The 22,436-nt window shown below is 38.2% G+C and overlaps 2 protein-coding genes across 13 annotated transcripts in view; both read left to right on the top strand.

Moving 5' to 3' along the window:
* Positions 1-22,436, top strand: part of CCDC141 (coiled-coil domain containing 141) — a 210,708-nt gene that overhangs the window by 17,957 nt on the left and 170,315 nt on the right. The window contains exon 2 of one of the 12 annotated variants that reach the window (XM_055088822.1): positions 10,736-10,815. The exons of the other annotated variants lie outside the window; for them this stretch is intronic. The gene's annotated coding sequence lies outside the window, so the exon portion shown is untranslated. The remainder of the gene's footprint in view (positions 1-10,735; positions 10,816-22,436) is intronic. 12 annotated transcript variants of the gene reach the window in all.
* On the top strand, positions 1,110-2,628 carry LOC112064560 (synaptojanin-2-binding protein-like). The gene is made up of 2 exons (XM_024122296.3): positions 1,110-1,135; positions 1,741-2,628. The coding sequence occupies exons 1-2, from the start codon at positions 1,110-1,112 to the stop codon at positions 2,111-2,113; spliced, it is 399 nt and encodes a 132-aa protein (XP_023978064.1). The 3' UTR covers positions 2,114-2,628.

Raw genomic sequence — 22,436 nt, 5'->3', positions numbered from 1 at the left:
CTCTATGCCAATAAAATGGACAACCTGGAAGAAATGGACAAATTCCTTGAAAAGCACAAACTTCCGGTACTGAACCAGGAAGAAGTAGAAAATATAAACAGACCAGTCACAAGCACTGAAATTGAGACTGTGATTAAAAATCTTCCAACAGGCAAAAGCCCAGGACAAGATGGCTTCACAGGCGAATTCTGTCAAACATTTAGAGAAGAGCTAACACCTGTCTTTCTCAAACTCTTCCAAAATATAGCAGAGGGAGGAACACTCCCAAACTCATTCTATGAGGCCACCATCACCCTGATACCAAAACCAGGCAAGGATGTCACAAAGAAAGAAAACTACAACAAATATCACTGATGAACATAGATGCAAAATTCCTCAACAAAATACTAGCAAACAGAATCCAACAGCACATTAAAAGGATCATACACCATGATGAAGTGGGGTTTATCCCAGGAATGCAAGGATTCTTCAGTATATGCAAATCAATCAATGTGATAAACCATATTAACAAATTGAAGGATAAAAATCATATGATATCTCAATAGACACAGAAAAAGCTTTTGATAAACTTCAACACCCATTTATGATAAATATCCTCCAGAAAGTAGGCATAGATGGCACTTACCTCAACATAATAAAGGCTTCAGATGGTTCTGTTGTTGCTAGGAAATGTCAGTAACATAAGCCATGACAGAAATAGACAAAATTAAGAAAACTAACTTGGAAAATTCTGACATTGTATTGAATCAGTCAATGTGGATTCAAAAAAAAAAAATAAGCAGGCCTTTTTTTCAGGAAGCCGGTGAGAGGGAATGATGTGAAAATGAACAGTCTCCACATGGGACAGTTAGAGGTAGGCAAGCCTACGTAGGTGGTTCTCATCCTGACTGGCATAAGAATCTTTAAAAAAAAAAAAAAAAAAAAAAAAGCACATGGCTCATATATCCAGGCCCCAAAACCCAAGTCAAGGGAATGCTGGGACACCTGTACATTTTTAAAAGATTTCGCAATTCTCATGCACAGTAAAGAATAAGAAACTCTGGCCCAAATCAGAAGAAACAACTACCATCAAACAATCACATTAAAAAGCTTGAACAGAGGTGCCATCAATGGAATTGGAAAAGGGCCATGGAAGGTTAGAGGCAAAAATAATCAGGGTCTCATCACAAAATGTGGGCAAAGGGAAATTTCAAGACAGTTTTGGATAGTGTTGGAAGCAGCAGCGTGTTTGAGGAATGTGCCGTGAGATTTGACAGTGAGGAAGTTATTATTGCTCTCTGAAACCTGTCTGGAATCCTCCCCGTTTATGCTATTGACCTCATTCTCCTCTGAGGCCTCTCTGCAACTTGTAAACTACCTACCTCTACTATATTATCTGTTTCACGGAAAACCATCTATGTTTCATTTTTGTCTTCTTCATTAGACTGTTGAATGGGTTTCCCCTTAGGACCTATAGCACTGTGCGTAGATTAGATATTCAACAAATTGTGTTTGTAGAATGAATAAATGAATGAGTGAATGAGTGAATACATGTATCCATTACATAATTTCAGGAACCATTCATCTCTGTGTAGTAAAAAAGGAAACATGTGAAAAAGGACTGTGGGATTGCTTTTGCCTGGTGGAGACCTATCTGGAAGGGCCCTGCACTGGGAGGCAAAGGAAAGTTGCTGATTGTTGGAGGTTCTTTTGGTCTTCATGAGTTTTCACAAATCCGTTATGATGCTGCGAAGATTAAAGGCTGGACGTCAACATTGTCGGTGGCACAGATCAGCAGTATGTCTCCAATGACAGTGGCATCTACGTCAGCCGCATCAAAGGGAACGGGGCTGCAGCCCTGGATGGGCGGCTCCAGGAGGGTGATAAGATCCTCTCGGTAAACGGCCAAGACCTAAAGAACCTGCTGCACCAGGATGCTGTAGACCTCTTTCGTAATACAGGCTATGCTGTGTCCCTGAGAGTGCAGCACAGGTTACAGGTGCAGAATGGGCCTATAGGACATCACGGTGAAGGGGAGCCAAGTGGTATTTACATAACTGGGGTGCTGGTGCCAGTGTTTGCCCTCATCATGGTAGCATCCTGGGCGTTCATGAGATACCGGCAACGACTTTGAAAAGCTTGCTTTCTTCCAGTGCTCCCAAAGAAGAAGATATATTTCTCTCTTTCTCTCACCATCCTCCCCTGCCATTCTCCCATAACTTTCCCTCTCTCTACATAGCCAACACACGATTTAAAGAGACTGCTACCCAACCGGAAACTTGCTGCTCGAAATCTCTAAATCCTCATACTCTAGTGGGAGAGTAAAGGCATTGTTTGAAGGAAAGCTGAAAGAAGGACTTGCTTAGAACAAATGAAGAGTTATATATTTTACTAGGACCACCAATAGAAGTTCAGCTGCAACCCAGAGAGGGAGAGGTCCAGTCTTCCCATCACCACGCGTGATTCCTTTTTTCTTACCTGGCATGTGTCAAAGATCAGCTGTAATAAGAGGAAGAAAGGATTTTTCTCTTTAATGATCTTCGTTGGGAAGTTTTTGTGGCCTTTATTTAATTTCTAACTACCTACTTGGGCACCTACTTTGTATGAAACAAAGGTGAATGAGGAGAGAACTTCTACTTTTAAAAAAAAGCAAATATATATATATATATATATATACACACACACACACACACACACATACGTATTCATATATCATAGTATAATACTGATGCCTTATGGAGAATTAAAGAGGTAGAAAGCAACTCTGTTTTCTGGGTTTCTGATGTAAGAATTAAGGGATAATCTTAATTGAAGAATTCGATACGTAGCGGGAGTGAGAGAGTAAGCCTTAAGAGAGGATGCAACTAATTAAAAATCTTAGAACAATATTTCTTCTCATAATAGCTGTGGTAAAATGCCATAATCCAGCTTTGTGCAAGTCAGTCTGTTTAAAAAACTCGGGAGATGTAAATATAAACCTTACTAATCTCTGGGCTACCCTAGTGACTGTTTTGGTACCTTACAGACCTGTTAAAGGATCAGCTGGAATGACTGTGGTCAGAGCTATCACTATGGTGATGGGGCCAAACCAACCCAGTGAAAAAACTCAGGCTATCTACCAGTCTTTCCTGTTTCTACTAACGGGCAAAATATGAGAAAGGGACTGCTCCCAGCAGGATGGGCATGAAATCAGCTCTGCTTCAATTCAGTTAAGAATTCAGAAAAAGAAAGCTGTCACGTGATGGCATCAGGCCAGAGTGGAAAGGGAAGGCTTTTAAAAATAAAAACCCCAGTTAAGACCTTGCCTCTGGGTCACCTATTGGTATAAGAAGAAACTTGCTGTAAACAATCCTAAGAGGATTTCTGCCTTCAGACCTGAACTGTTCAGTACCTCTGAGACTCACTTAGACAACTGCATTCATAGGTTCCATGGAGAAACCCTAACAGTATTCCAGTTCTCACCTCAACCAGCCCCTCTGTGGAGGCACAACCTCGGGTGCCCTCCCTGTATCTGGAGGAATGTGCAGCAGCTTCTGCGGTGGGCCTGCTTTCCTCCCAGGATTCCTTTCGGGGTTTAGACTTTAACTCCTGAGAGGACCTTGAGACATACAAAAGGAAGCAAATGGCAAGCAGGAAGGAAAGCTTTTGTTTTTTGTTTGTTGGTATATGTAAATAAAAACAACACCTATCCTATCCAAAAAAAAAAAAAGGACTGTGGTAAAGAATATAGAGATGATTTAATGGTATTCACATACCGTGCTCTTCTTGCTCACAACAGTTCTGAGGGTTTTAAGAAGACTCAGTTATTAATGTACAGAACATTTGGGCTCCTAAGAGAACAGGGTGGAACTGATAAATTATTCATACTTTTAGTTTTTCTGATTTGTGTCATTATTCTTCTTTTAACTGAGCTGGAGGATGAGTTTCCGAGTGAATTATTGATGTCCTTGCTTTAGAATGCTAAGTCTCCCTCCTCTGGGAAGCATTCCCTGGGCTCCAGCCCCACCTTGGGCCCATCTCTCTCCACTTGTTTCCACTGGGCTTCTCAATCAGCACCTCTTTATATAAGTATAGTCTCACACTCTATTATGGTACCTGTTCAAGTGTGGCCTATATAAATGTGCTGAAAGTGTGGTTTATGAGTATTTACACCAGAATCATCTTGGGTACCTGCTAAAAGGAGCTACTTAGAGCCCTACGTGATAAGATGCTGGATAGGGCAAGGGCAAGCCACAATTGCCACCTGCAGGTCTAATGGGCTCTTCCTCATCAGTTAGTGTCACTTTTAACATCGGTTTTTCTTAGTTTTTCTACATGCATATATATTTCTCCTAAGAGTGTAAGCTTCCTTCTGGGCAGAGATTGTGTCAGCATATATTAAGTTATTATCTAGATCATTTTTGTCTAAATTAGTTGTAGAGTTTTGAAGCCTAAATTATGACATACTTATAAACATAATACCGTGGACTTTTATTGAGTACTTACTATGTGTCAACCACTTTAAAATATTTAATATTTAATATCAAGTATTAATATTTTAAAACTATTAATTTGTTTAATCCTTAAAATAATCATGAGGGGTAAATTTTATGAGAGGCAATACACCTTGCAGGTGAGCGTGTAAGCTCTGCCTGCCTAGATGTGAATCCCAGGGTTGCTGCATAGATGTGTAACTCTGGGAAAGTTTCTTGCCCTCTCTCAGTTTCTTCACCTATAAAATGGGGTAATAATAGTGCCTACCTAATAAGGTGTGTGTGAGGATTCAATGAGTTAAAACATTTAAAGACTTTAGAACAGTGCTTCACAACATAGTAAGTGTCGAATGGTTATCAGCTACTATTATTTTTAATCCCCATTTTACAAATGAGGAAACTAATGAACTAATTTTATACTCCAGCTAATGCCTCGGCCATTAGCTGGAGTATAAAATCCCACTCATTCGAGAGTTGTAAGGATGTGACTTCTCAATTGACTGAAAAGGACCACTCTGTAATTAATTATCAATGTTACAGCTGTGGATCTTAGAGGATTTGCAGGAGTCTAGTTGTGTAGCACCATGATGGCTCTGCTCTGCTGGACTGGCCTCCCTGTCTGCTGTGTTCCTGGCTCTGTACTTGTCATTGCAGGGTGGGGAGGCACAAAAGAAACGGAAGAGACATCTTTGGCCTCGAGAAATTTATAATATGTCATAACATATGGGGAAATGACCCCAGGAGATCCATGATGCAGTGAAATCACAACATCAAGGCATTGGATGATTAATTAGGTCCCCAGATGAAAATTGATGATAGTGAAAGTACAATAGGCAAGTTCAGGTGAAAAGAGAAATTGATTTAGCTGGAGTAGTTTCATGGAGAAGGTAGAATTTAAGGTCAAACTTGAAATATGGGGCTGTGGGAGTATTGCGTGTGAGAAGTTTTGTTTCTGGGGCAGGGAAGAGAGCTAACTCTTTAAGACAGAAGTAACTGTCTCTTTCCTCTACTTTGGCTTCATCCTGTGAATAAACGTTAGTTTAGAACTTATATTTATTTATCCTTCTTTTTGGTACAAAAACTTCCCAATGTCCTAGCTTTCATCAAGTCTTAGGGAATGTGTCATTCCTTCTCTTTGTTGTTATTTTGGTTTTTTATTCAAGCATGGTAGAGTTCAAGTTCTCCAGTAAAACACACAATGACATTCTTGATAAGCCTCCAGGACTCTGTTTTTTCAGTCACATAAAAAGCTACAGATCTGAGGGAAAGGTAGTAAAATTTAAACAAATCCAAGGGTACAGACACACCCCTCAAACAAAAGAAACCACTTCTAATAATCTAATCCATGCACCTGTAGATTATTTCTAATTATATTATTTAAGTCATTTCACAGAGCAGACATGGAAGAGTCATTTATATGCAAATACCCAAGAAGGAAAAGTTAAGAAAATTCATTTATGAAAAATAATGTCATAGAGCTCTTTGGGTACATTTTAAATCCGTTTTAAAATACCATATTTTATTGGGTCTGTACAAAAGAAATCTTCTTTGTACAAAAATTTTTTCACAGTAAATTGAGGAAAAGAAAATATCTGATTCTGTTTACATTTAATTATAAAGGGAATAGGTTGTAACTTTGAAAGGGAAAGGTGGTTTTGGCATTTCCTTTATGAGCAGATTTTCTGCTAAAATGGACGTTTTATGGGCCTTTAGTAAATGGCTCTGGTTTGAAAAGTGACCAAAAAAAAAAAAAGGCCTGCTTATTTTTTTTTTTGAATCCACATTGACTGATTCAATACAATGTCAGAATTTTCCAAGTTAGTTTTCTTAATTTTGTCTATTTCTGTCATGGCTTATGTTACTGACATTTCCTAGCAACAACAGAACCATCTGATATTTTACTAATTTGGTTTTAGCACAGGAACCACTGAAAGTTAAAGAGTTGCCCCAAGAATTCTTAACTGAATGAGGGCCATGGCAAGCTTTAAGTTAGAGGCTATTTCCACCCTGGACATCTATGGCCCTCAGGGTTTTCAGCAGCCCATTAGCTGCAGCTTCTGTTTCAAACTGGAAGCCAACCAGACATTGAGTTCCGTTATGTGTGTGCCAGTCTGCATTAAGGGCAGCCCTTACAAACAGGGCATCAAATGGGCATGTGCAGTCAGGTTTTCACAGCTGGAATTAGGTATGGTATGTTCCTTTCTCTTGCATCAGAAAATATTTTAAGCCAGAAAGCCATTTTGTTTCCATACTGTATGTATAAACTAAAACTTAAATTCAGTAAGTATGGTTTACAGAGGAGAGTATATAACCTATGTTGATAGTGAAATAAAGGCGTAAACTGCCTGTAAAAGGAAGTACGTGGTTTCCAAAACATTTATGACCTTACCATTATCTTACATTTTGGCAACTGTTAGTAATGATGATGATGCTAACAGTTGCTAACCTTATAGAAGACTGCAGTGGCCAGGCACTGTGCTAAACACTTGCCATGCATCATCTCATTTTGTCCTTATGACAATATTATGAGGAAAGCACATTGCCTCTGGCAGCCACCAGTCTGTTCTCAGAGAGGTTTGATGACTTGCTCAGGGCGGGTAACTGGCTGAGCTGGGACTCCCACTCTGATTAAAATCCAGTTTGTCGTGATCTTTCCACTATGCCGTATCCTGAGGTCTCCTGGCACAAGCTGAGCACTCAGACCTCTTCCTATCTAGAAGTGTACACTTGATTTCACAAAAAGTGCTTTACATCACAGCCAACAATGAAGATGCCTTGGTCCCCAATGGGGAAAAGTGACCTAAGTCTTGTCCTGTGCCAGCATGGAAGATTCTGGTGTGCAGATCCTTAGGGCCCCTGGTGGAGGCAGTGTGGATTGGCCAGAGGAACACCTGGTGGGGGACGTCACATAATTCACATACAGGCTAAGGCCAAAATTAGGTAAAATTAAACTTTTATATTTTAGTTCTAAAGATCCTCACATGGTTAGAGTAGCAGGACAAGATACAGCCTTGTATTGAGACACGCAAATGCTTTCTATGGAATTCTTTGGATTCTTAGTGATCATAATAATAATAAAGTGTTATTATTATATTGTTATAATAATGTTATTTATTATAATGATAAAATAGCACAAAATTATTTTCTGATGTCTTATCTATTTAAATAATCTTCCCATCACTATGAGACTAAGAGCTATACTGATATATTGAACTATATTGTTACAACATTTTAAAGTCAATGTTAATTATTATTATTATTAATTAATTAATTAATTTTTGGCTGTGTTGGGTCTTCGTTGTTGTGCGTGAGATTTCTCTAGTTGTGGTGAGCGAGGGCTACTCTTCGTTGTGGTACACGGACTTCTCATTGCGGTGGCTTCTCTTGTTGTGGAGCACGGGCTCTAGGCGTGCGGTCTTCAGTAGTTGTGGCATGTGGGCTCAGTAGTTGTGGCGCACGGGCTTAGTTGCTCCGCAGCATGTGGGATGTTCCTGGACCAGAGCTTGAACCCGTGTCCCCTGCATTGGCAGGCGGATTCTTAACCACTGTGCCACCAGGGAAGTCCTAACTATTATTATTTTTAAAAAATATAATAGAACTTCATATTTTTTAAATTATTTTTGTACTTTACAATGTCAAGTTATATACTTCAAGGCTAACAAGGCATTTTTTGTTTACTGAGAACTTACATAAGCAACAGTTAGAGTAACTGTGTGTCTGCACTTGAGTAAATGAAAGACAAGATCAAATGGAAAGTTAAGGAGATAAAAAGATGTTTTGGTATGATTATTACAATTCTCATGATCAGGATCTGAGACTGAGTATCTTTTCATCTTGTACCGCAAGTTATTGCATATACATGCTAAAGCAATAGATCTACTGTCTCACTTGTCTCATTCAACAGATTTTGACTGAATACATTATGTATGCAAACACTGATCTAAGCTCTTGGGATTCATCAGTGAACAAAACAGATGAAAATCATTGCCCTCCTGAAACTTACAATCTAGAGGAAGACTGATAACATACATGTAACATTAAAAAATAAATATGGAGCAACAATATAGACCCAGATACCCAGAAGAGTCCTAGTATATATATGCTTACTGTCATTGAATTCCATCCAGTTTTACATATTTACAAGATTTTATTTTCTTTTTATGTATTTTAAATTTTAACCATTTTTAGAAATAATTTTAGACTCACAGGAAGTTGCAAAGTTAGTTCAGAAAGGACCTGGGTATCCTTCACCCAGTTTCCTCCAATGGTTATAACATACTCAATTATAGTATAATACAAAACCAGGAACTTGATATTGATACAATGTATTTGCATAGTACTCTATCATTTTATCACATGTGTAGATTTAGTGTAACCACTTCTGCAATCAAAGAATTCCTTTATCACAAAGATCTCCCTCTGCTACCTCTTCATACTCATTTGTATCTCTTCCCAGGCACAACCCCTAAACCCTGGCAACCACAAATCTGTCTTCCATTACTATAATTTCATTATTCAAGAATGTTATTTATATAAATGGAAGCATACAGTTTTGACCTTTTGCATTTGGTCTTTTTCACACATCATAAAGCCCTTGAGATTCATCCAAGTTGTATGTAACATAGCTCATCCTTTCTTTTGCTAGATAGCATTCGATGGTATGAATGTACCAGTTTGTTTAATCATTCACCCATTCAGGCACATATTAGCTGTGTCCATGTTTGGGGTATTACAAATAAAGCTGCTATGAACATTCATGTGCAGTCTTTTCTGTGGACAGAAGTTTTCAATTCTCTGGGATAAATACTGAGTCTTATGGTAATTTTATGTTTATTTTTATAGAAAAGTACCAGACTGTTTTGCAGAGTGGCTGTACCATTTTATATTATTACCAGCAATGTTGAGGGATTCAGTTTTTCTGCATCCTCATCAGCATTTAGTATTGCATTACTTTTTTATTTTAGTTCTTCTGATGAGTGTATTGCAGTTATTAAAGTGCAGTCTCCTACTGTAGAATAATCATTTTATTTTTGATATAAAGCAAGGTGTGAATAAAGAAAATAGAGAAAGAAAATATGTAATAGTTTTGAGTAGCTTTGCCTACCTGAACACTGCTAAAAGCATTACGTAGTTAAATTAGAATTACTGACAGAAGACAAAGTGTGGTATTGAGTAATCAAAGTATACAGTAGTGAGGCCTCAGTGTTGATAGGTCTTTATAATGAATGCATCTCTCTCACCATTCATGTTCTACATATATGAAAATAAGGCTGTAAGAGTCATTTATTTTTCTAAATATGAAGGTACCTCACTCATCAGTGGTGTAGATCATGAATATATTTTATCAGTTCCTGAAGTCTCTAGGAAAACACACACCAAGATGATAGAAATATTTGGGATATGTGTTACGTTTTTGGATTTGTATTAAGTACTGGGATCCAAGGAGACTTTAATCTTAAAATGGCAAGTAGATAGAGCCATGTAAACTGTGTAGCGTTGGCTCAGTAGACACAGTAGTATTTTTGAATCACCAAATAATAGTTAACACTGACAAACCACAAGGTTCTGAACTTGGAGCTGTGGGAGGCTGAAGAAAGTGGGGCATGGTTTGGCTTTTGGGAACTTATAATCTAATGGAAACTGGATTTTTTTAAATTGGCTTTTAAGGAATTATTATCTGAAAGAAAAGTTTAATGACCTTTCTTCTCAGGATATGAATTTTATTTTATTATTTATTTATTTATTTATTTTTACTTTACAGAATCACTGGAAGTTTACTTTGTAGTTACACGTTCTTGAAAAAAATTTTTCTCTCAGTAACCATCGTACCTCAGCATGCAATAGTGGTTGGCCATCACCAGCTTTCATCTGATCACGTAATAAAGAAAATAATATCAAATGTCATGCATTAGCCTTTATAAATCTACGATCTTCATTATGTCACTAAGCTCACTGTGTCGTGCAGTTGTAGTTTCTTTTCCACAGTAAGACTTAATTGTTTTTGTTTTTTTGCGGTACGCGGGCCTCTCACTGTTGTGGCCTCTCCTGTTGCGGAGCACAGGCTCCAGACGTGCAGGCTCAGCGGCCATGGCTCACGGGCCCAGCCGCTCCGCGGCATGTGGGATCCTCCCAGACCGGGGCATGAACCTTCATATCACCATATTTACATTGCATGTATAGTAAAAAAAATTTATCATGTTAGCAATATCTGTGCAATAATCAAGTTTCAATAAGCCTATTTTCTAGCTTTATTTGTTCTCTGAATTGGCTTTCTGTATCATTAGCCAGTACCTGACTATGTCGAGCGGTGGCGTCATTGGAATGTACCTGACCTCCCTTCTTTACTGCAGATTCATCAGCATTTGTAAGCAAACATCCTTCACTAACGTCTCAATGACTGTTTTAGTATCTTACTCTTCTAAACACAAAGGGCTACTTTATAAGAAGCCCATGAATCACTAAAATGGCACATGGAACATCTAATTATGTTGGCTTTTTAAGTCAGAACTTTTTCAGAATATGAATTTTGAGGCACTGATTTTACTATTTTTTTGCTATTTACCTTTTGCGGTAGCTTCAACTTGAACAAATGGAAAAAAAGAAATATTGTACTGTCCTAAAGAAAGTCCGTGCTCTCATCTGGTTTATAATTGACAGAATTTACAACTTGCTCTTTCACGATTGTACTATAGAGTGAAATGTAACATGCAAATTAGAAAGGTGAAAATAAAGTGACAAAGGAATCCAGGCGAAGGAGGAATTGCTTTTGGCTGGGGTGAATAGAAAGGTTTCACGGAAGAGGCAGCATTGGAATTGGGATGTGAAGGCTAAGAGGTTGTGGGTAGGCAGAAATGAAAGTGTAAAGTATTCTAAAAAGAACAAGATCAAAGTAAGCTAAGAAGAACAGCAAAAGCCAGAACAAATCTGTGATGTTATGTGCAGGAGACTGACAAAAGTAATGAACTTAACAATCTACTATTCTCAAAAGTTTCCAAAAATTTCACTCTTTGCTTTTAAGTATCCTAAATTAATTGCTTTCACTTTAGTGGTAAAACTGAGTTGTTGTTGTTTTTTTCTATGAACCAGAAACTGTTACCTGTATCGTGCAGTGTGTGTTACAGAAAGACTCTGCAGTGTCAGGAAAACATATGCAGGATACACCACCTATATTTGCTCTTTTAGAAAATTGCTATTCAGGGGACTATTTAATGCTCCATTGAAGAGAAAATCCATAATCCTTTTCGTGTGCTGCATGGCAGTTGAGGTGCTATAATGTCCATAAAATATGCTATACTTAAAACCAGCGATTTCAAAGCTACACTTAAAAAGAGTGCATTTTTCAGGTATCTCAGAATAGCCTTGGTTTCCTATTCTTTTGGAACCCAAAGGGAAAGTAGTGCCTTTTAGCATCTCTTTAAATAACCAGCTTTATGATGTTGGCCAGAGTGTCTTTTTCTCAGATCCAATTCCAAAATACTTTCCTGAGTTTAATGACTAAACAAGTGGGAGAGGAAAACTTAAATTAAGCTGGCCTTGACTGAGTCCTGAGGCAAGCTATTTCTCATGGATTGCTCATCTTAGAAGCTCCATATCTTATTGTCAACACAAAGCCTGCTTACACTGTCAACTGGGCATTCCATTTTGTTCTGTTTAACAACTAGCTTTAAAAAAAAAAAAAAAAAAGCTAAACAAAACCAAAACATGTTATTACTGCTACTGTCAGTTAATCTAAGTGTTGTATTTGGTGACTGCCCTGAGGCTTCTTTAACCTGAGAATGGATTTTTTATATCTGAGAATATGTTTTTTTTTTTCAAAGGACAAGAAATAAATTTTTTTTCTTTAGAGTTTGAAAAATTGAAGTAGTTTTTTTTTTTTTTTGCACTTCAGATAGTGTCTAACTAATTTTTCTCTGTGATATTTTGTGTAACCCACCCACCACTTTTTTCCAATTTAAGGAAGGCACCAAGGTGAAGGGAGGGCTTTATTATGCTCTAAAGCAAGTAACAGGGAATGAGGGTGTAAAGAAGGGCTCAGAGAAGACTCATGAGGTGAGGGCCCAGGTGTTATTAACTCCCCAGGAACAGCCTGATGGGGCAACTTTCTCCCAAATTAAGACATAAGTAGAAACTGGAAGCTCATTTGTAGGATGGGTCCTCCAGTTTACAAGAGAATAATGTGTCTCCTTAGCACATTAGTAAATGTGCTAAGGAGACACATTAGTGTAAAGATAGAAATATATCTTAGTAAAAAGATAGGACTACAGTCATTATTATTATTATTATTATTTTTTTTTTTTTGCGGCACGCGGGCCTCTCACTGTTGTGGCCTCTCCCGTTGCGGAGCACAGGCTCCAGACGCGCAGGCTCAGCGGCCATGGTTCACGAGCCTTATAATTGACAGAATTTACAACTTGCTCTTTCACGATTGTACTATAGAGTGAAATGTAACATGCAAATTAGAAAGGTGAAAATAAAGTGACAAAGGAATCCAGGCGAAGGAGGAATTGCTTTTGGCTGGGGTGAATAGAAAGGTTTCACGGAAGAGGCAGCATTGGAATTGGGATGTGAAGGCTAAGAGGTTGTGGGTAGGCAGAAATGAAAGTGTAAAGTATTCTAAAAAGAACAAGATCAAAGTAAGCTAAGAAGAACAGCAAAAGCCAGAACAAATCTGTGATGTTATGTGCAGGAGACTGACAAAAGTAATGAACTTAACAATCTACTATTCTCAAAAGTTTCCAAAAATTTCACTCTTTGCTTTTAAGTATCCTAAATTAATTGCTTTCACTTTAGTGGTAAAACTGAGTTGTTGTTGTTTTTTTCTATGAACCAGAAACTGTTACCTGTATCGTGCAGTGTGTGTTACAGAAAGACTCTGCAGTGTCAGGAAAACATATGCAGGATACACCACCTATATTTGCTCTTTTAGAAAATTGCTATTCAGGGGACTATTTAATGCTCCATTGAAGAGAAAATCCATAATCCTTTTCGTGTGCTGCATGGCAGTTGAGGTGCTATAATGTCCATAAAATATGCTATACTTAAAACCAGCGATTTCAAAGCTACACTTAAAAAGAGTGCATTTTTCAGGTATCTCAGAATAGCCTTGGTTTCCTATTCTTTTGGAACCCAAAGGGAAAGTAGTGCCTTTTAGCATCTCTTTAAATAACCAGCTTTATGATGTTGGCCAGAGTGTCTTTTTCTCAGATCCAATTCCAAAATACTTTCCTGAGTTTAATGACTAAACAAGTGGGAGAGGAAAACTTAAATTAAGCTGGCCTTGACTGAGTCCTGAGGCAAGCTATTTCTCATGGATTGCTCATCTTAGAAGCTCCATATCTTATTGTCAACACAAAGCCTGCTTACACTGTCAACTGGGCATTCCATTTTGTTCTGTTTAACAACTAGCTTTAAAAAAAAAAAAAAAAAAGCTAAACAAAACCAAAACATGTTATTACTGCTACTGTCAGTTAATCTAAGTGTTGTATTTGGTGACTGCCCTGAGGCTTCTTTAACCTGAGAATGGATTTTTTATATCTGAGAATATGTTTTTTTTTTTCAAAGGACAAGAAATAAATTTTTTTTCTTTAGAGTTTGAAAAATTGAAGTAGTTTTTTTTTTTTTTTGCACTTCAGATAGTGTCTAACTAATTTTTCTCTGTGATATTTTGTGTAACCCACCCACCACTTTTTTCCAATTTAAGGAAGGCACCAAGGTGAAGGGAGGGCTTTATTATGCTCTAAAGCAAGTAACAGGGAATGAGGGTGTAAAGAAGGGCTCAGAGAAGACTCATGAGGTGAGGGCCCAGGTGTTATTAACTCCCCAGGAACAGCCTGATGGGGCAACTTTCTCCCAAATTAAGACATAAGTAGAAACTGGAAGCTCATTTGTAGGATGGGTCCTCCAGTTTACAAGAGAATAATGTGTCTCCTTAGCACATTAGTAAATGTGCTAAGGAGACACATTAGTGTAAAGATAGAAATATATCTTAGTAAAAAGATAGGACTACAGTCATTATTATTATTATTATTATTTTTTTTTTTTTGCGGCACGCGGGCCTCTCACTGTTGTGGCCTCTCCCGTTGCGGAGCACAGGCTCCAGACGCGCAGGCTCAGCGGCCATGGTTCACGAGCCCAGCCGCTCCGCGGCATGTGGGATCCTCCCAGACCGGGCCACGAGCCCTTGTCCCCTGCATCGGCAGGAGGACTCTCAACCACTGCGCCACCAGGGAAGCCCCTTATTTTTTTTTTTTGGAAAGGTCAGCTATTATTTCAATACAAATCAAGAAAGTAATATGTGGGGAAAGTTGGACTAATAGGTCACTGGTAGGCACTTATTTTGTTGTAAGTAATAATTAAGAAGTTCAGAATGTCTGATAAAATTAAAAGTTTGATAATTGTAACTGCTGTGTGAAAATTGAAATTCCAAATGAATAGACAGCTACATTTTTATGGGTGTGCAAAATCTTCCTCAGCCCCCACTAAAAAAAAAAAAGAATTCTCAAAGCATGGGGCCTGACATAGGGAATACGTTTTGTACTCAAGTTTTGCCTGGGGGACAGTTCATCCCAACTTCACCATTTCTTGCACCTTCTACCCTGTAGAAACAGTCTCAGCAGCTTAGAAATTCCAGCCTCCTCTGCTCCTGACCCTCCACCACAAACCCCCCCACCCCACCCCCCCAACCTCAGCTGGAATTCAAACTACTTTCCACAAGGTAAAATATAACTCATGCATCAAAAGAGATCAAGATATTAATGTGCTATTCCTCTCACTCACTGATTCATTCAGTAGTTAATGAAAGCAGGTATGAGATGTGGGCAATAAAAGATGAGTATGATGCTTCCCATACTCCAGAAACTTACACAAAGGTAGGCCATTTGGGGTAGTTAACTTTTCATTTTGAAAAATTTCAAGCCTACAGAGATCTCACCTAGATTTACTAATTGTTAACATTCTTCCATTAACACTGCAGCCCTCTCTCTCTCTCTCTCTCTCTCTCTCTCGCTCTCTCTCGCTCTCTCTCGCTCTCTCTCGCTCTCACCTTTTCTTTTTTGGGGGGAGGGAGGGGACTATTTAAAGGTAAATTTCAGACATCAAAAGATGGATGTTTAGGGGCTTCCCTGGTGGCGCAGTGGTTGAGAGTCCGCCTGCCGATGCAGGGGACACGGGTTCGTGCCCCGGTCCGGGAGGATCCCACATGACGCGGAGCGGCTGGGCCCGTGAGCCATGGCCGCTGAGCCTGCGCGTCCGGAGCCTGTGCTCCACAACGCGAGAGGCCACAACAGTGAGACGTCCGCGTACCACAAAAAAAAAAGATGGACATTTAAACAAGTTAAGTCCAGTAAGTTTAGAGAGGCTTCAGCAGAAACCTGTATAAAATATAGTTACAGGGAAAAAGGAGAGTATAGGAAGGAATCAGGGCATTCTTCATAAGATTATTTTCTAGGTATAAAAGGTGTGGGCAGACAGCTGAGCAATAGGAAGAGCACATACCAAGGCCCCAGAGCTGAGTGGGTGTGGAGTATTAGGAGAGCAGTAAGCAATTTTGCATCACTGGGCTACAGGCAGGGGAGAAGGCTATTGAGAAGAAGATCCTGAGACAAATAGTGATGGACAGGTAGGCAATGGCCAGATCATGGAGGGCCAGGTATGCCACAGAGAGGAGGTTTCTCTTTATCTTATGGCTAATGAATAATCACTGCTATATTTTAGGTAGAGAATGACCTTTGCCTAAAGTTAAAAGAACTACTATAAAGGAGAAATTATCAGGCGCCCTGATAAGTCCAGTGATAGAAATATTTTGGGAGCTGGTGGGTTTTTAAAAGCCCTAATACTGACCCATGAATAGCTGTCCTATTTTCCATCCTCAGAAGAAAAGATATGTGGAAAAGTGCTTCCAAAACATGGTTGTACATCATACTCAAGAGGGAGTTTTTTTAAAAAACATAGATCCCCATTTTTTCACTCCAAATCTATTGAGTCAGATTCCTCTGAAGCAGGGCCTGGGAACCTGCATTTTACCAAATCTCCCCCAGGTGGCGCTTGTGCAGCCAGTTCACTGCCTGAGGTTTGAGAGCATTGAACAGTAGAGGGAGGATAGGGAGGATTCAGCAGCAGAGGTGGTTGCAAAGGGCTTAGAAATGGTTAATGCCCAGGACAACCCTACCAAATGCTATGGGAATATATACATCACATCAGCTGCATTGTTAGGACACCATGTCATATGTCTCTCTGTGACCTTGGAAAATATCTCAAAGTCAGGCTCATGGTAGGGGCTCCACAAGTATCTGATGAATGAGCATTGCTCAACCCTAATGTTGGCAAAGGAGATGGCTAGCAGTATGTTATGTAACTTTGGCCAAAACAATAAAAATACCAATTTATTAAAATCAATGACATAGATAACCTAAAGCCCAGATGTTTACTCAGACTTTTCAGCGACTCTGTTAATTTTTTTTAAGTCAAGACTCAGCCATTTTGATAAAATACCTGCTCTGAAGAAGATAACAGAATACAGAAGATGACATCAGTCACTTTGTGCACACTGCCACACTGAGATGTTATGGGCTAAGCTAAGAAAATGTATTCCCTGGGACTCCTTCTGAATCAATTATCATTACTGTGTGATTGTGACAGATAAGCTAAGTGATGACAGGTGAAGGTAATAAATGGTAGTTAATCCAGACATATTTTAAGTAGCGGAGACAGGAGAAATCATTGAACACTGAACTTGACAGTGATCCCATGATGTTTATTTCGAAAGTGTTTTGAGATAAGTGTTATGAAATATTTTATCATTTTACTTGCTAAAAGAAGGGATAGTATTACTGCACAATTATTAGTTAACGTTTCATTATAGATGTCAAAACCAAGATTCTTGTTAGACCTTAAAAATTTAAGTCTTTTATTTCTGATCTTCAGCTATTTAAAGTAAAACAGTTTTATTTAGACATTGTGGATGTGGGGAGGGGCTGAATGGGCAGTCAGAAAGGGGGTGCTGGGGAAAATAACTGATCTTTAGGGACTGACACTTCACTCTGTTCAAAAACCATATTCCAGAGTAACGTGTTTTTTAAAGTGTCTAAATAATGATGTTTATCATATACAGTTCTTTTGCTAACCCTCAGTTCAAAGACAGAGGTGATTTTAATTTGTTTCATGTATTCATTAAGTAGGTTCAGTTTGGAGAAGCCGTGAGAAATGTGAACTAAATCTCTGAATGTGTTTATTTGTGTAAGTAGGAGGATCAGGCACGGCTGGATCAGGAACACAGTAATGTTGTCAAGGTTTTGTCTCTCCATCTCTTGGACAAGCTTTCACACATGGCTGGTAGGATGGCCAACCAGCTACTTTAGGCTCCCATTCTACCAACTTAGTGACTCTGGTGAAAGGTCTTTTTAGATAGCTCCCACAGAAAGGACTCTGTAGGAATAGGCTTTTCCAGGCTTGGAACATCTTCCATCCATGAATCAATCACATTTTCGTCCTTGCATCTATCGACCAATTCATAACTGGGGTGGGTAACTCCTGTGAGCTAGCCCTGTGTCGTTGCCTTCCCTTGTCAATGGGTGAGGGAGCAGGGTTGGCCCTTCCTAAAGTCACTTATTACGGGTTTCTCACATGAAAGAAGGGTACTATTGACAGAGAAGAAAAGGGCTATTCTATTGGCAAAAAGAAAAAAAAAAACCAACAAGCCTGCCATAGCAACTTAATTTTCTCATTAGTGTTTGTGTGTCTAAGAAAGGAAGAAAAAGTAAAGTCTTCAACAGCAAAAACAAATTACGTCCTATCAAGAGAGAAAAAATACATTTCTTCAACAGTATGAACAATGGTTTTATTTTTGTATTTCAGTAAGAACTTGGATATCATAAGCCTCTTACCAACACCAACTTTAATATTAACCCCTTTGTATGAAATGTGGTAGAAAACAAAGTTGAACATTTTGCATACAAAGTTTCTAGATTTCAACTGCTCCTTTTACCTTGCAAGTGGTAGGTACTCAATAAAGTTGAGTGAATTAATGGATTATTGTATCACGAAACCATGGAATTCGATGAGACCTTAAAAGTCATCTAGTTAATCTCTTAGATGGTTGTGGAGATACCTTACAATATCCTGAAGAGTGGGCATTGAATACTATTTGAACAATTTCATATGAAAATCCCCACTGTTTTCCTCTCAGGGTGGTTTTTTGCTGTATATTAACAGCTTATAAAGTATTTAGAAGCTGATAACATTGAACAAAGGTGCATTCACATTGTTTAATTTCTTTTCTTTTTCTCTCTCCACCCATGCCCCATGCATGTAAAACAAAAATAACAAGTTACAATTAAGTTACAAGTTATAATTAAGTGATATCTCAAGTAATATTACCTGCCATGAAACTCAAATGAACAAGCTGGACTTTGTTGGAAATTTGGGGAGGATTCTGGCCAAGGAATTGATTGACGAGAGATAGAGAAGGAGGCCACAGGGCATTATTTCAGGAACAGACCCCTCAAGGGCAGCCTTGGAGCTGTCGGAGAGGAAGGCTGCAGCAATGGTAATACTGCATAGTTGACATCTGGGCCAGTAGCTGGGGGGCTTCCTTGTGGCTGGTGGAAGTGTATTTTCGCTGGGGTTACAGAGAAGAGGGAAATGAGGTGTTGCTCATCTGGAAGATAGGAAAGTACAAAGTATCCCAGAGAAGTATCTTATATTAAGAAACACACACTGTATTGAAGCAGGGGTAGGGATGGGAAGCAAACATACCATTCCTCTTGTATTATTTGTTACCTCTTGTAATGAAAGTTCTTTAGAATGCTGTGTGCTGTGCTTGTTCATTGCAGTATTAGTTTTTTCTTGTTATTATTTTTTCCACAGATAAATCCAACATGTAGGCAATCTCTAAATACATCCCAGTTTTAGGTTAACTTGTTTTGTTCTGTTCTTGACTTAAATAGAATACCCTAAAATATTCTCTGAATTTTTGTATGTTTGGTAATTTCAAAACTCTAAAGCCAAAAGAAATTCTGTGGCTTTTAAAACCAGATTTTATGCTCTTCTTTACTTGGATGTATTTTAAATTACCTGACAGAGAGGGCGAGGTGTGATTTCAAGAAAACTTCGGAAAATCAATATTCAGATCTCATCTGTAGGAAAGAAATTTCAGATGGTATCTTCATCCTGACTCTGAAATGTAATCTAATAACCAAAATGCTTGGCAGTAGAATTAGAATCAGATTGACAGTAAACTGTAATATTTATTAATTCAAAGACTCTTACATTTATAGATACACACAACTCACCCATTAGCAAATGGCAATTATTCTTAAAAAACTGGTCATTAGTATGGATTGTATGATGAGTTTTGAAACAAATTTGTCAGGACAGTTATTAGCATTAGAAGAAATAGCAGGAGATCACTATAAACTTTGATTTAGAATACATTTTATATCAGCATTGGCAATGTGGTTGTGATAATGACAGAACATGTTTGCTTTCACATATGTTTACTTTGTTTTAGTGAGGCATGCCCCAGAGGTGCATAAAAAGGAATATGTTGATATCTTCCTAGTCATTCATACAGTCCTCAGCCCATGGGAACTACAAATCCCAGAATGCATTCTTACTTAAACATGGGTTTCAGAAACTAATGGACTCAATTTAATGAGACAATTGGAGTTACCATGAAGTCCAAAATGCTAACTTGAACTTTACAAAACATAGACCTTTGTCAAGTTTGCTACATTTCTACATTCAGTTTTAACTAGCAAATGTTTGTACTGTCCATCTCATCTGTATGTGTCATACAATTGTTTTCATACATTAAAAAAAAAATCATTTCACCATAGGGAACTAGTGTAAAATTTACGGACAAAATAAACAATTGAGAATTTTTCTGAAAGAACAATTCTTTCTAAAATGCATTCTAATATACTTGTTCCTTGGAGGTAGATCACTGTTATTTGGATTAACATTTAAATATCTTATGTTTTGAAATTCTCACTGGCATGTCATGTAGCCACTTCAATCAGAAATAGCTTTTCATTTTCTATTAGGGGTTTGAAGTCATTTTGTTCATTCCTGCAAGGACCTCAATATGTTCTCCATCCAGTGTTCTTATATATTTTTTTCTTTTTTTAAAAATTTTTAAATTTTATTTTATTTATTTTTTTATGCAGTAGGTTCTTATTAGTCATCCATTTTATACACATCAGTGTATACATGTCAACCCCAATTGCCCAATTCAGCACACCACCATCCCCACCCCCACAGACGCTTTCCCCCCTTGGTGTCCAATAGGTTTGTTCTCTACATCTGTGTCTCAATTTCTGCCCTGCAAACAAGTTCATCTGTACCATTTTTCTAGGTTCCACATATATGCGTTAATATACGATATTTGTTTTTCTCTTTCTGACTTACTTCACTCTGTATGATAGTCTCTAGATCCAACCACGTCTCAACAAATGACCCAATTTCGTTCCTTTTTATGGCTGAGTAATATTCCATTGTATATATGTACCACATCTTCTTTATCCATTCGTCTGTCGATGGGCATTTAGGTTGCTTCCATGTCCTGGCTATTGTAGATAGTGCTGCAATGAACATTAGGGTGCATGTGTCTTTTTGAATTATGGTTTTCTCTGGGTATATGCCCAGCAGTGGGATTGCTGGATCATATGGTAACTCTATTTTTAGTTTTTTAAGGAACCTCCATACTGTTCTCCATAGTGGCTGTATCAATTTACATTCCCACCAACAGTGCAAGAGAGTCCCCTTTTCTCCATATCCTCTCCAGCATCTGTTGTTTGTAGATTTTCCAATGATGCCCATTCTAACTGGTGTGAGGTGATACCTCATTGTAGTTTTGATTTGCATTTCTCTAATAATTAGTGATGTTGAGCAGCTTTTCATGTGCTTCTTGGCCATCTGTATGTCTTCTTTGGAGAAATGTCTATTTAGGTCTTCTGCCCATTTTCTGATTGGGTTGTTTGTTTTCTTAATATTGAGCTGTATAAGCTGTTTATATATTTTGGAGAGTAATCCTTTGTCCATTGATTCGTTTGCAAATATTTTCTCCCATTCTTGATCTATATTTCTGTTTTTGTGCCAGTACCATACTGTCTCGATTACTGTAGCTTTGTAGTATAGTCTGCAGTCAGGGAGGCTGATTCCCCCAGCTCCGTTTTTTCCCTCAAGATTGCTTTGGCTATTCGGGGTCTTTTGTGTCTCCATGCAAATTTTAAGATTTTTTGTTCTAGTTCTGTAAAATAATGCCACTGGTAATTTGATAGGGATTACATTGAATCTGTAGATTGCTTTGGGTAGTATAGTCATTTTCACAATATTGATTCTTCCAATCCAAGAACATGGTATATCTCTCCATCTGTTTTATCCTGCAACTTTACCAATTTCACTGATTAGCGCTAGTAGTTTTCTGGTGGCATCTTTAGGATTCTCTATGTATAGTATGTCATCTGCAAACAGTGACAGTTTTACTTCTTCTTTTCCAATTTGTATTCCTTTCATTTCTTTTTCTTCTCTGATTGCCGTGGCTAGGACTTCCAAAGCTATGTTGAATAATAGGGGTGAGAGTGGACATCCTTGCCTTGTTCCTGATCTTAGAGGAAATGTTTTCAGTTTTTCACCATTGAGAATGATGTTTGCTGTGGGTTTGTCATATGTGGCCTTTATTATGTTGAGGTAGGTTCCCTCTATGCCCACTTTCTGGAGAGTTTTTATCATAAATGGGGGTTAAATTTGTCAAAAGCTTTTTCTGCATCTATTTAGATGATCATATGGTTTTTATTCTTCAATTTGTTAATATGGTGTATCACATTGATTGATTTGCATCTATTGAAGAATCCTTGCAACCCTGGGATAAATCCCACTTGATCATGGTTTATGATCCTTTTAAGGTGTCGTTGGATTTTCTTTGCTAGTATTTTGTTGAGGATTTTTGCATCTATATTCATCAGTGATATTGGTCTGTAATTTTCTTTT

This window comes from Physeter macrocephalus, chromosome 2 (genome assembly GCF_002837175.3).
Source record: "Physeter macrocephalus isolate SW-GA chromosome 2, ASM283717v5, whole genome shotgun sequence".
NCBI lineage: Eukaryota > Metazoa > Chordata > Mammalia > Artiodactyla > Physeteridae > Physeter > Physeter macrocephalus.
The sequence above is the reverse complement of the archived record's forward strand: the minus strand, read 5'-3'. Positions and strand labels throughout refer to the sequence as shown.